Source organism: Pristiophorus japonicus, chromosome 4, assembly GCF_044704955.1.
Source record: "Pristiophorus japonicus isolate sPriJap1 chromosome 4, sPriJap1.hap1, whole genome shotgun sequence".
NCBI classification, from domain to species: Eukaryota; Metazoa; Chordata; class Chondrichthyes; family Pristiophoridae; genus Pristiophorus; species Pristiophorus japonicus.
This window is the reverse complement of record NC_091980.1, coordinates 193,551,974-193,566,492: the sequence shown is the minus strand read 5'-3', so window position 1 is coordinate 193,566,492 and position 14,519 is coordinate 193,551,974. Positions and strand designations below refer to the sequence as shown.

Here is a 14,519-nt window from a genome sequence, read left to right as displayed (position 1 = left end):
AGGCTGTCTGTGAAACTGCATTTATCAATCCATAAAGGAAAGCTACAGTTTAATTTCAAATCAGTTAGAGAGAGAAACTTTCAAGTTGCACATTTGAAGTGGATTTTTATACTTTTCAAAAGATCATTGAGCACAGAGACACTGCAATAAATTTTGCCACACTTGAAGCCAGCATGGAACAGTGAGTTATATTGCCACCTGTTACCTCAGATGGAACTGATTAAGAAGCTTTTCAATTGTGCGGGTACATTTCACCTTCTAATCTATAATTGCTATCATAATAACTGATGAATTCTCAGGCGAATAAGTCTTCGGCAAAATGCACCACACACTATCAAACCTGATTTAATTTGTACCACATCACCTACTGTGTGAGTGGGATTGCATTATCTGAAAGTTGCTGCACTTTCATCGATCAATAGATACAATGCTTCAGGTCTCAAGAGAGCTCTCCCAAATTTACAATACACTTATGACACCGATCTTCCTCTGAACTGCTGACTAATTGCATTCCAGGTGGTCGCACCTGTGCAGGGCGGCCATCACAAATTGGCCACTGCACATGCACAAAGTAATTGTGCCCTGACATCACCAACAGGTAACACTGTGATGCACAAAACATCAAGTGCAATAAAAATGGAAAATGTTAGAAATACATAATGAGTTAGACAATGATGTCGTTACTGGTGCCGCATATGTGACGATGTCATGCCATCGTGCCCCGGGGTCGGCAGGGAGCATTCCAGAAATGCTATCACTGCTGCAGCATTTTCATTGGTCGAAGTAAAACAGGTGGCAGGCACAGTAATGGGTGTTTGTGACTCCCACTCGAATAAAATCCGTCAGTTTTACCTTCGGTTAGCCAGCAGCTACAGAAGACTAGAGCTACGGGAGCTGACACTTTAAAAGTGACTTAACAATGATCGCCAAGCTCTTTATGAATAATATTTGAGTTTGGGAAATAAAGAGACAAATACTCCCTCAGTTCTTCACTGGAGTGCCAGTCTAGATTACGTGCTCAAGTCCTGAAATGGGGCTTGAACCTTCAACCTTCTGATTCAGAAGCAAATGTGTCAGTACTGAGCCGTGGGTTTTATCAGTTAAAGCACCCACTGCAGCTAAATAACGTTTAAGAAAGTAAAATTCTCCCATTATGTGGTATTCGGCTGTCTAAGAAATAAGTCACTTGGCTAGTTTACACTGGTGAAAATTAATTTCAGCTGATTTAATTATACTACATCATAGACTGATTTCATGACTTGCTAAATAGAAGTGATGGTGTTTGACTGGTGTTAATAAGAGTTGAAATGTTAGTTAACCGCATCTTGCAAAGTATGATAGATATCATTTATCTTAGCCTCATAACACAAGCAAACCTCATGTCTGCCAGAGAGATCATAGTCATCCTAAATCCTTTCTTCTCAAAATAATGAGAAAAATTCCCTCTCAGCCACAATAAGCTCAGTCATCTAATCAGCCTTAATTATTATAGAATATCGGTGATTAATTAAACTTTTTTTATCTTTCTAATAATTTATCAATGCAAAGTAAGTTGATGATGGAAAGCACCCAATATGACTGTCGAAGAGAAGGCTGGACAAGATAAGACTGAGTGGTATAGTGAGTCAGAACACTTTGCATTTTCGGTTGGAAGCTATTTTAGATACATGGGATGACATCTATACTATTTTAAAGAGGCCTCATTGACTTGACGAAAGGTCAGTGACCTGAAATGTTAACTCTCCACAGTTGCTGCCTGACATGGTGAGTGTTTCCAGCATTTTCTGTTGTTTATTTCAGATTTCCAGCAGTGTTTGACTTTTGTCTCATTGACTTAAATAGTGGCAACCACAATGTTGGCAAAACTACCCAGAATTCTACATCATTCGCAGAAATAGGGAGTACGGAGGGCAGAAATGTCATTCTGATACAGTAGGTGTTGCTCTTCTGTGGTTGGTGTTCAGGCACATTGTTGGACTCCACAACAACAACAACTTGTATTTATATAGCATCCAAGGTGCTTCACAGGAGTATTATGAAACAAAAATTCTGACACCGAGCCACATAAGCAGATATTAGGGCAGGTGACCAAAAGCTTGGTCAAAGAGGTAGGTTTTAAGGAGCGTCTTGAAGGAGAAAAGAGAGGTAGAAAAGCGGAGAGGTCTACGCAGGGAGTTCCAGAGCTTGGGGCCTAGGCAATAGAAGGCACGTCCACCAATGATTGGGCGATTATAATCAGGGATGCTCAAGATGGCAGAATTTGAGGAATGCAGACATCTCGGGGGGTTGAGGGGCTGCAGGAGATTACAGAGATTGGGGGGCGAGGCCATGGAGGGATTTGAAAATAAGGATGAGAATTTTGAAATCGAGGCATTGCTTAACCGGGAGCCAATGCAGGTCAGCGAGCACAGGGGTGATGGGTGAGCAGGACTTGGTGCAAGTTAGCACACAAGCAGCCAAGTTTTGGATCACCTCTAGTTTACATAGCGTAGAATGTGGGAGACCAGTCAGGAGTGCATTGGAATAGTCAAGTCTAGAGGTAACAAAGGCATGGATGAGGGTTTCAGCAGTGGATGAGCTAAGGCAAGGGCGGAGACAGGCGATGTTACAGAGGTGGAAATAGGCGGTCTTAGTTATGCTGCGGATATGTGGTCGCAGTATCCAGTATAATGGGAGATTATCGGTACATCACAGCAGTCCCCAATATTAAACTGGCCTGGATGATCTTGATGTAAATAGGTCAACTGTTTCATTTAGTTATTTCTTGCCTTGCTAAGAACAAAGCTCTTTTTGAAGAGGATGTCAAATATTGTGTTCACCTTTTCTATTTGGGATCATTTACCACTAAGAGCCAGTGGCTTAGAAATTTACACCATATTTAGAAATTGCCATATGAAATATACACAGAAATATAAAAAGATTGATGCCATATTAATATCAATACAAAATTTGCACGTCCAGTCATACATGTTTTATTCAATACCTTTTAATATAGTTCTCACCAGAGACCTTGATTAAATTGAGAAACTGTGTGATCGTTTAAAGCTAGGTTAAGCTTAAAATGTTTCTACATTTTAACCCTTAAATGCGACTCCAGTGTTTCTGGTACGGATCCAATGTTGGTACATGTGATACCTGCACCAACTAATCACTGGTAGTGATCCTGTTTTCCAGGCTGCGACTGCAATATACTGGTGCCACGTCACATGAATAGCAGTTTACTTCAATGTACTGTGCTTGCAAAAGGGCAGAGCTAAACCTAGTCAGCTACTGACACTTTTTTTTTACAGACATTACACACAGTACCTGTCAATTACTGAAAACAAATGGGAAAACAAAACTTTGAAAGCGTTCTCCAAACTACTAACAAAAATGTCAATGTAAAAGTGTTAATACTGGCCATAGAAACTGTAGAGAGCTGGGCTAACTTTCAACTTTACCATCAGACCCTATTGTTTAAAATCATGGAGTTGTAGATGGTTATGATTAAATTTAACATCCATAATTTTTCCAATTCTCTGAATTGCTTGTGAATATTTCTGTTTGATATAATTGCAGGTAAATGGCCTGAATGAGTCTGACTTTGATAGTATGAGGAAGTGGAATTAACATTCACTGGAGTAACAATACACTGAAGCACTTTGGTTATATCCTGTACCCTGTCATCGCTGTTTCGCTTCTGATGCTAATTCAGCTCTTTCACACGGTGTGCTAAACAGAAGAATGAATTGCTATCAAAAGAGACAATACAAAAATAGCATACGATTAATTAAATGCAGTGCCTAAATTTAGCTTTTGACTCAATATCCAAATTCACAACCATGATACCCATTCAAAACAAACAAGAAGCCAAAAGAAATATCACTAGGCGTGACCTCCACAATGCTGAATATCTGAAACTTTCGTCAAAGGAGACAGCACGCAATAAGAGAATATTAAGACAAAAATCATCAAGATAGCCGACTGAAGGAGGGAGGAAAATGATCCAAATGAAAAGTGCAAATCTTTCCGATACCTGCAAGAAATGGGAGCTGCTTTTCTATATAGGAATGCAAGAGGCACAACTTTATCCCAAACCCCTTTCCCTAGCTACCAACTCCATCCCTCTCCCTAGCAATTGTCTGAGGCTGAACCAGACTGATTGCAAACTTGGTGTCATATTTGACCCCCATATCCATGCCATCTCGAGACCGCCTATTTCCACCTCTGTAACATTGCCCAACTCCACCCCTGCCTCAGCTCATCTGCTGCTGAAACCCTCATCCATGCCTTTGTTACCTCTAGACTTGACTATTCCCACACACTCATGGCCAGCCTCCCATGTTCTACCCTCCGTAAACTTGAGAACATTCAAAACTCTGCTGCCCGTGTCTTAACTCCCACCAAATCCTGTTCACCCATCACTCCAGTGGCTCCTGGTTAAGCGACGCCTCTATGTTAAAATTCTCATCCTTGTTTTCAAATCCCTTCATGGCCTTGCCCCTCCCTATCTCTGTGATCTCCTCCAGCCTACAACCCTCTGAGATATCTGCACTCCTCCAATTCGGGCCTCTTGGGCATCCCCGATTTTAATCGCTCCACCATTGGTGGCCGTGCCTTCAGCTGCTAAGTTCCTAAGCTCTGGAATTGCCTCCCTAAACCTCTCTGCCTCTCTATCTCTCTTTCCTCCTTTAAGATCATCAGCATCATAGGCAGTCCCTCGAAATCGAGGAAGACTTGCTTCCACTCCAAAAGTGAATTCTCAGGTGACTGAACAATCCAATTCGGGAATTACAGTCTCTGTCGCAGGTGGGACAGACATTCATTGGAGGAAACGGTGGGTGGGGAGTCTGGTTTGCCGTACGCTCCTTCCGCTGCCTGCACTTGTTTTCTGCATGCTCTCGGCGACGAGACTCGTGGTGCTCAGCGCCCTCCGGATGCTCTTCCTCCACTTAGGGCGGTCTTTGGTCAGGGACTCCCAGATGTCGGTGAGGATGTTGCACTTTATCAAAGAGGCTTTGAAGGTGTCCTTGAAACGTTCCCTCTGCCCACCTGGGGCTCGCTTGGCATGTAGGAGCTCCGAGTAGAGCGCTTGCTTTGGGAGTGTTGTGTCCGGCATGCGGACAATGTGGCCTGCCCAACGGAGCTGGTCGAGTGTGGCAAATGCTTCGATGCTGGGGATGTTGGCCTGATCGAAAACACTGACATTGGTGCGTCTGTCCTCCCAGGGGATTTAGAAACATAGAAACATAGAAAATAGGAGCAGTAGTAGGCCATTCGGCCCTTCGAGTCTGCAATGCCATTCAATATGATCATGGCTGATCCTCTATCTGAACACCATATTCCTGCTTTTTCCCCATACCCCTTGATGACTTTTGTTTCTAGAAATCTATCTATCTCCCTCTTAAATATATTCAGTGATTTGGCCTCCACCGCCTTCTGTGGTAGAGATTTCCACAGGTCCACCACAATCTGAGTGAATAAATTTCTCCTCATCTCAGTCCTAAATTTCCTACCCTGTATCCTGAGACTGTGACCCCTTGTTCTAGACTTCCCAGCCAGGGCAAACATCCTCCCTGCATCCAATCTATCCAACCCAGTCAGAATTTTATACATTTCAATGAGATCCCCTCTCATTCTTCTAAACTCGAGTGAATGCAAGCCTAGTCCACTCAATCTCTCCTCATACGACAGTTCTGCCATCCCAGGAATCAGTCTGGTGAACCTTCGCTGCACTCCTTCTATGGCAAGTATATCCTTTCTTAGGTAAGGAGACCAAAACTGCAAATGGCAGAAGTTCAGAGTCAACCCTGTTTACGCACATAAAAAAAAGAATTCCTTCGATCTTCTGCCGGTTACAGCAGTCTTACTAGAGAACTTCAGCGCAAATTATACTATGGGGTGGATTTTCCTCCCTGAATGAACCTCAGCTGGCTGCCCGGTTCCGCTGGCTGACAGCAGGACCGGTCCATTTTGAAGGCTGGGCCTCATTGACATTGGGGCGGCGGACTGTGGCCAGAGATGGGTGGTAGCCCCGTCAGCTCTGGACCGTGCAATATTGGGCAGTCAAGTCATCCTCCGGGAGGGGAAGCCAGAACAACAGTGGTCCTGGCCGGATTTGTGGAGCCAAAAGAAGAGCTCACTTTTGAGATAACTGAATGACAATACCTTTGGGATCCCCTTTGTCCAGATCGACAGTTGATATTGGCTGATTCAGTCCAAAAATGGCAATCGGGTCCTATGTATATCAGAGGAGTTGGATTTGCATGTTAAATAAGCCACCGGCTGCCCAGCAATTGGCCCTGGAGAACACTGCCACAGAGACCTCGGTAACGTAGGTCATTGCCCAGCAATTTCAGTGTGGTACTGCCCCATTCCTGCTGGCAGAGGCCTGAAGATCTCGTAATTTCTTCACCTAATTTTTAACATATAAACTCCCAAGTAAGGCTTTGTGTGAAAGGTATAGATTTGTTTATAAAATCAGTGCCTGCGTGTGGTTGAAGAACTGAATGACATTAGTTTCTGCTTTATTAATGAGCCACATACTGCTTCAATGTGAGCTTCTGACCACCATTATGTCATCATCTGTTTCAGAGAAACAAAGCAAGGTTCCATCAATTCTGTTCAGATGTGTTGTGTATGCATGCCTGTTTACTGTGTGATGTCTGTAACACTGTATGCCACGTTAAATGTATCCTTATACTGTACACACCTCACCGGTACACCAGAGGTTGCAGCTGCTGGAGTCCTAGGGGTTGCCTGCACACGTCAGGTAACCCAGTATAAAAGGGAACTCACAGCTTGTTGTCGTTACTCAGGAGCTGCAAATAAAGGACTACAGGTCGACACAGTTTAAGTATCATACCCTGCCTCGTGGAGTCATTACTAAAGGTGTCTACATATGCTGCAACTGGCGACGGGAATACGAGGTCACGAACTACACGCTCAACATGTCTAACCTCAGCAACTTTCAGCAATTTACAGAGGGGGAAGATTGGGATGCTTTTGTGAAAAGATTGGAATTCTTTATAGCCAACGACCTGGACAGGGACACACCGGCTACACTACCGAACAAACGCAGGGCCATCCTGCTTAGCAGTTGTGGGCTCACCATCTACGGTCTCGTCAGGGACTTACTAGCCCGGGAGAAGACAACCACCAAGAGCAATGAGCAACTTGTAACAATCATACAGGAATAACTAAAACCGAAAGAAAACATCCTCACAGCCAGGCATCGGTTCTACACTTACCGGCGACCTGAGGGCCAAGAAATTGCCAAGTATGCTGCACACTTAAGAAGACTAGCTGCACCGTGTGATTTTGGCGACCACCTTAATGAAGCACTAAGGAACATATTTGTCATCGGAATCGGCCACGAAGGCCTCCTACACAAATTGCTCTCGGCTGACATCACGGTCACCCTGCAGAAAGCAATTCAAGTGAGCCAGGCCTACATGGTTTCGGCCAGCGACTCCAGGCAAATACTGACCCAGGACTCTAAACCGGCGAGCGCAGTGCACCGCATGGATACTTCTAAAGGCAGAAATGCTGCCCCGAGTCCTGCAACCCTGAGTCCGCCACATGGGGCAAACCGGATGGCCCCGTGTTGGTGCTGTGGAGGAAACCACAGGGCCCACCAGTGCCGCTACAAAGACTATGCATGCAAAGGCTGCAAAGAGAAAGGGCACCTTCAGAGAATGAGCAGAAAAGGCTGTACTCACCACGTCTCTGATGAGTTGGCTGATCACCGGGGCTCCGACACAGATGAAGATGAAGCTGCTCAAACCCTGGAAGAAGAGTACGGAATCTTTACCTGCTCCACCGGAAGTTCTCCGTGGATGATGGAAGTGGACATCGATGGGGTCCCAGTCTCCATGGAGATCGACACAGGGGCGAGCCAGTCTGTGATGAGCCAAATGACCTTTGAAAAAATTTGGATGAATCCAGCCACTCGACCAAAATTGTCTCCTGTCCAGGCAAAGCTGCTCACCTATACCAAAAGTAAAATCCAAATCGTTGGCAGTGTAGACGTCCAGGTCTCCCAGGGCGACGTGTTGAACAAACTCCCCCTATGGATTGTAGCCGGCGACGGTCCCACGCTGCTGGGCAGGAATTGGATGAACTGGGTCGACATCAGGCGAAGTGGCGCTGTGGAAGAAAAGACCACCACAGCCTACTTGCAGCAAGACCAGAAAATGGCTGCAGCACCACAAGCAGCAGAACCTGTAATCAAAATGGCCTCCGCCATGCCACGAGTGAACATAAAGGAGCATCATGTGACATCGAGCGGCCAATCGGATTTGAAGGCTCCCTTAAAGGAGACCGGTAACCAAAAAAATTTAAAGGGGAAGGTTCAACTATTTGAATACACGGACTTTAAAGCTAAAGATGCAATTAAAGGGTGCAAGTATGAAAATGTATGCAATGTAACCATGAATTGTGATGCTGGTTTAACCAATGTGACTAATGAGATGAATGCAGGTGTCAGTAAGGTTAAGAACAAGTTTATTATGCTTAACAGTAATGATAGAGATTGTCAAATACCTAATGTAACCCTGTCTGTTGAAACCAGGACACCCAAAAGTGATGCAAATGCTAGAATGTATAATGCAGGCTCGACTATGTGTGATCAGAGCCAAGGTGTCATGTATACCGGTCGGACACTGCCAAAGGACATTGGGTCCTACAGGGACCATGCTGATGCCAATGGAATCCCCCTGTGGGAGACCCCCAGGTCCAGCAGGCTACCTGATCATGTAGCCTGGACCTTTGGAATGAATGTGATGCCCCTTGCAGGACACACACACACACACACACACCCAGTGGGAGAACACCCACTACAGGGACAGTGGTCAATAGGCAGCCCAGCCACTACCAATGGCAATCTGCATCAGACCAGCCCTACAGCCCCTGGCCACCAGGGCCAACACCAGAAGCATGAGGCCAATATCCTCCAGCTTCCCTGGCAAACCCTGGGATGACCTGACCCTCATCCCAATTGGTGGACAAGGAGCCCACCCAGTCTTGTAGCCCTGCCCATCACCCCACAACTACCCACATCATTGTGTATACACACCACCCACTGCTGCCGTGGCTACCTCCCCGAGGGATCCCACAACAGTGACACCCACTTGGTTTGTATGTGAGGGAGGGGAAACGTACGAGGCCAGCCTCAAGCACAGGGGTTACACCTGGCAACCACACAACCCTCACCACAACCCCCATAGCCCACCACTGATCACCTCCCCTGGTCATGACAATAAGGATATGAAAAATGCTCAGGGGGGAGTATTGTTGTGTATGCATGCCTGTTTACTGTGTGATGTCTGTAACACTGTATGCCACATTGAATGTATCCTTATACTGTACACACATCACCGGTACACCAGAGGGTGCTGCTGCTGGAGACCTAGGGGTTGCCTGCACACGGCAGGTAACCCAGTATAAAAGGGAACTCACAGCTTGTCACTCAGGAGCTGCAAATAAAGGACTACAGGTTGACACAGTTTAAGTATCATACCTTGCCTCGTGGAGTCATTCCTAAAGGTGCCTACATATGCTACAAGATGTTTCCCTTATAACCAAATTGAAGTCATTATGAAATGCTCAGGTTTAAATTAAAGCTACATAAATGCAAATCAGTACACAAGAATCAACTACTGATCCCTAATTAATAAAGCTTTACCTCATTATTCCTTCCAGCTACAATGTTTGTGCATATTAAGACCACGTGGGCAATGGTCAAGCCTGGCCTTGTCCCCTCCCCTTCCATCTACCCCATTGGTAGATCCAATTCTACCTTTGTGCTTTTTAATGCTTTTGTACCCTGCCTTCTCAAATAATGAGCACTGAGCCCACACATTAAAAAGGGCTTCTACAATATGCATATTTTGCTGACCAATTATTAAATATTTTCCAGTCGTATTGGGAAACTTGCAGTAGTACAGACAATTATTGTAGTAACATGGGCCAAGAGCTTCCACTTTCAGCGCAATCGGCGATCCGGGCACAAATTGCGCTCAAAATTGCGCTAGTTTTTAGAAATGGATTTTTTTCTCAAGTTTCCACTCAAACTCATTTGCATATCGCCAAATGTAAAATCTGCCATGAACCCGTGCAATCGGGCAGCATTTTAAATCATCATGGGCCGAAAATTCCGGCCTCGCCAGCTCAGTATGAAGTGTGCACAGACCCAGCGAGGCCTCGCAAAAAACGGTTTTCGGGGCGCAATGCGCATGCGCCGAGAACCTGCCTTTCCGATCTGTCAACATTTCTCCTGACAGATTCCCGCATCCCCGGGAGAAGGACATTCATGCGGGAGAGATTGGACTATTTGCCCAACTCATGTCCAGCGAATGTGCTTCAAACCTTTACGCCTAAGAGTTTTAAAACATATAAAAATTAAATTTAAATACTAATTTTTATATTAAAAATGCTGTCCATTAAGATAAATTAATTTTAACACTATTAAAACACATAAACATTCCAAAAAATATTTTGTTCCTAAAACATTTAATTACATTTAATTTCAAATATGTGAGGTGTTTTATTTATTTATTATGCTGTGTTTCGATATTTATGGGGTTTTTCTCATTGATAGTAATGGGAATCCGTACAAACAGAGCTCCTATTTTTATCAGTGAGAATATGGCCTAGTGATTGGTGATCCAGTTCCATGTGACTCCAGCTTGTACGTACATATCTGAAAGACATCTCCCCATGTGCTGCGCAGCAAATGGAAGCCTCCTATGTTCCTCCGGGACCACCAGGTATTTTTGTAGATTTTTTCTGGGTCGGAGGAGTGCATATGAAGCAAGATTCCAACTGCAATTTTCCCCCCAATGTTTTATTAAATTATTTTTGCATTAAAAATATATTCCTTGACATACTGAAGAGAGGTAACCTGGTGCAGCTTTATTAATACAACTGAAAATAGCTTTATCACAAAAAACAGGCATTTTTAATCAGAGTGTCATTCCACCACCTGTGAGTAACCCAATTTTAAATAACCGAAAATGACTTTACAGAACCACTTACTAGTTGCATTAGTGAATAGTAGTCAGTTTCTTAGTAAATTAAAAAAAAGTATTTAAAAGCTTTTAAAATGTGTCTATTAGTGTTAGAGAAGGTTCACTAGGTTGATTCCGGAGATGAGGGAGTTAACTTATGAAGATAGGTTGAGTAGGTTGGGCCTATACTCATTGGAGTTCAGAAGAATGAGAGGTGATCTTATCGAAACATATAAGATAATGAGGGGGCTTGACAAGGTGGATGCAGAGAGGATATTTCCACTCATAGGGGAAACTAAAACTAGGGGACATAGTCTCAGAATAAGAAGCCACCCATTTAAAACTGAGATGAGGAGAAATTTCTTCTCTCAGAGGATTGTAAATCTGTGGAATTCTCTGCCCCAGAGAGCTGTGGAGGCTGGGTCATTGAATATATTTAAGTTGGAGATAGACAGATTTTTGAGCGATAAGGGAGTAAAGGGTTATGGCGAGGGGGCAGAGAAGTGGAGCTGAGTCCATGATCAGATCAGCCATGATCTTATTAAATGGAGGAGCAGGCTCGAGGGGCCAAATGGCCTACTCCTGCTCCTATTTCTTATGTTCTTATGTCCTTGCGCTAACAAAATTTCAAAAGCCTCCTCGAAGGCCTGCAAACAGGTGCCATGAGCAGAAACTCACTGGTGATTAAATAGATTTGGAAACGTGGTCTGTTTTGTGGGCGGGGCAGGCACTAAGTGCAATGTTGTTTAAAATAGCACAAAAGATCGCAGAAACTTGATTTGCACTGGACGTAATTTGCGCTTAAAACTCCACCATCTTTTGTGCTGGTTTGGCCAATTTCGGAAACTCCAGGCCATGGTACCTATCTCATCCTTGCCTAAAACCCAAATATTATTGCTCATGGCTATTTACGATTCCAGTGCACCAGGCTTTTTATAGGGGTGCAATATTCTTCAAGATGTGCAAAGCTAAACTGCACTTATAAATAGGCATTTAACGTTTGGTGATGGATTTGAAGTCCCAGGCACTATAGGAAGAAGAGCAGGGGAGTTCTCCAGTGCACTGGCCAATAGTTATCCTTCAACCAACATCACTAAATCAGCTTATCTAGTCATCACCTCATTATTGTTTGTGGGAGCTTGCTGTGTGAAAATTGGCTGCTTTATTTACACCATTATAACAGGGACTACACTTCAAAGATTGGCTGGAAAATGCTTTGGGATGTCCTGAGGTCGTGAAAGGCGCTATATAAATTCTTAAACCTACAAGAACAGTCGCGTATTGCTAATATTCTCTCCTGATACACTGCATATTTGAATAGAATGGATATAATCAGAGTTAGGTTTAGAGAAACTCCCACTGAAGGAATCGGTGAGTGTGTGTATTCCGAGAGATGAGGATGACTAACTGGATGTTGTTACAACAGTAAGTACACTTCAAAAAATACTTCTTTGGATCTGCAGCGCGTTGGGACGTCCTGAGGTCGCTATATGAATGCAAGTCTTTCAAGCAGAGGGAAACTCGAACTGAGTGCGTGTTAACCTTTTCCTGCAGGAAAAGGATCTGTATAGAACCCCACTGACTGTAAATGAAGATCTGTGGTGGAGGGAGGAGGTTAAATCCAGCGGCCCGAGGCGATTGTCCCGCGCCGTTTGATGCTGAAATTGGCACTTTGACAAGACCTCCGTTTTAACTCTTGGGAACCAGCGGCATTTACTGCAATGCCCGCTGATCTGCCACCGCGACTCTTGATGCACCGAACTGCCTCTGCACCCGCAGATTGTTTTTTTTTTGCATTTAAAAGAAACAGCGTTAATGGATCCTGACGGGTCTCACCCGAGCCCATAAATGCACATCCCAAGCAAGGCACACACACGGACACAGCGGCGGGGCATCTGCATATCACAATGCATCAGTCTATGCATTACACTTCAATCGGATATATACAGGCAACCCTATAGATTCAATGTACCAAGGTCTGCATTTGTCCACTAAATTGGTATTCCCAGTCCAACTCCAATCGACCAAACTCATGTTTATAATATAATGGACGCATTATACTGAAAATGAAACAATTATTCCCAGCTTAAACATCAGCAAATACTTCAGTGAAGCTACCACTGTACCACAATACCGGACCCACCCCGTTCACAATGTGCTTGTAGATGTGTAAGCTGCGGCCGTGCATTAAAAACCTGGCGGGGAGGCAGTATAACTGGCATCCCCGGCGCGGCCACTTACCCAGGACGGCGCCGATGAAGATGAGGATTTGCACCGAGGTGGTGAAGTCTCGGTAGGTCTGCTCCTGCTGCAGCCTGCCCAGGGACTGGCTCCTGCCCCCTGTCCCGTTGCGGGGTCCCTGAACGCTGAGGTTGCTGAGCCCGGCTGTCCTGATGTCTAAGCCCCAGTCATCGCCCCAGCCCTGCTGGGAGCTGGCGTTGTGGTCCATGGTGCTCGCAGGCTCCCTACGTGACATCTAACTTCACCCCCACCCAAACATCTTGAAAAGAAAACACCTTTTTTTTTGTTGTAAATATTACACCCCCTCCCCCTTATTACTGCTGAAGAGAGAAGCACATTTGAAGTGTGGCCCAGGAGTTGCCAATGTCGATCATTCCACAGCTTCTTCACATAATTTCCCCTCAAGCTCCCCTCCCCCCAGATCCCAAAAGCTGACTGCCGTGATCCTGGATACTATCCACAACACAACTGTACAGGCAGGAACATCTTTCGTCAGAAATGCGTTGCCTGGAGACGGCAATCAGTGTAAAGGGAGAGAGAGAGAAACAAAGCTACTTCCATCTCAAAATCTTTTCTTTGCTGCACATTTCCCTCTGGAGGATTGCCCACTCCAGCCTTTCCCGGAGATTCTCCTTCTTCCCAAGGATGAGGATGTCCTCCCTATCTTCCCACGCCGTTTACAGGGGTTCATCTGCCAGTCAGAACAGCAGAGATTTATTTGACTGCATTACTGGAACAGAGCGTCAGCGTCGATGCCAAAAAGCAAAATACCTTCCCTAGTGACAAGCTGTTCAAAGGCAGCAAAACGTGGATAATTTAACAAACCCCGTTAGGGAAATACTGACATTTTTTTCTTAAAGGGGCGCTGTCTTCACGTAACTGACAAATCTGCTGTTATTTACTAAAAGACAAGGTTATAAATTCTATCAAAATTCTTCATCTCATCCTTTCTTTATTCTATCATAAAGGCAAAAAGGATGCATGGTGCTGCTCAAACTCCAAACAACAGAAAAGGCCCCATAAGCACTTTTTATATTTAAGAAATGAAATGTTTGAACATTCATCTGAACTTACTCTTTTTTGCAGAATGTGTTCAGTCATCTAGAAACCTTCCCATGATTACCTGCATATCTCAGACTTATACAGTCTGACACCAAATATATGAATTCTCCTTGACTAGATGACTGGAGAAAAATAAAATAAACTCTAACATCAGTTATTGAACTGATATTTAAGTATATGGGGAAAATTCAACATTTTTGTAACATTCTAAATAGAAAATATATATGG

General features: G+C 44.4%; 1 protein-coding gene across 1 annotated transcript in view; it reads right to left on the bottom strand.

Annotated features, from left to right (window-relative positions):
• Positions 1-13,731, bottom strand: part of gpr176 (G protein-coupled receptor 176) — a 58,429-nt gene extending 44,698 nt beyond the window's left edge. The window contains exon 1 of the mRNA XM_070878978.1: positions 13,230-13,731. Within this exon, the coding sequence (XP_070735079.1) occupies positions 13,230-13,464 (235 nt within the window). The 5' untranslated portion in view covers positions 13,465-13,731. The remainder of the gene's footprint in view (positions 1-13,229) is intronic.
• Between the last annotated feature and the right edge of the window lie 788 nt (positions 13,732-14,519).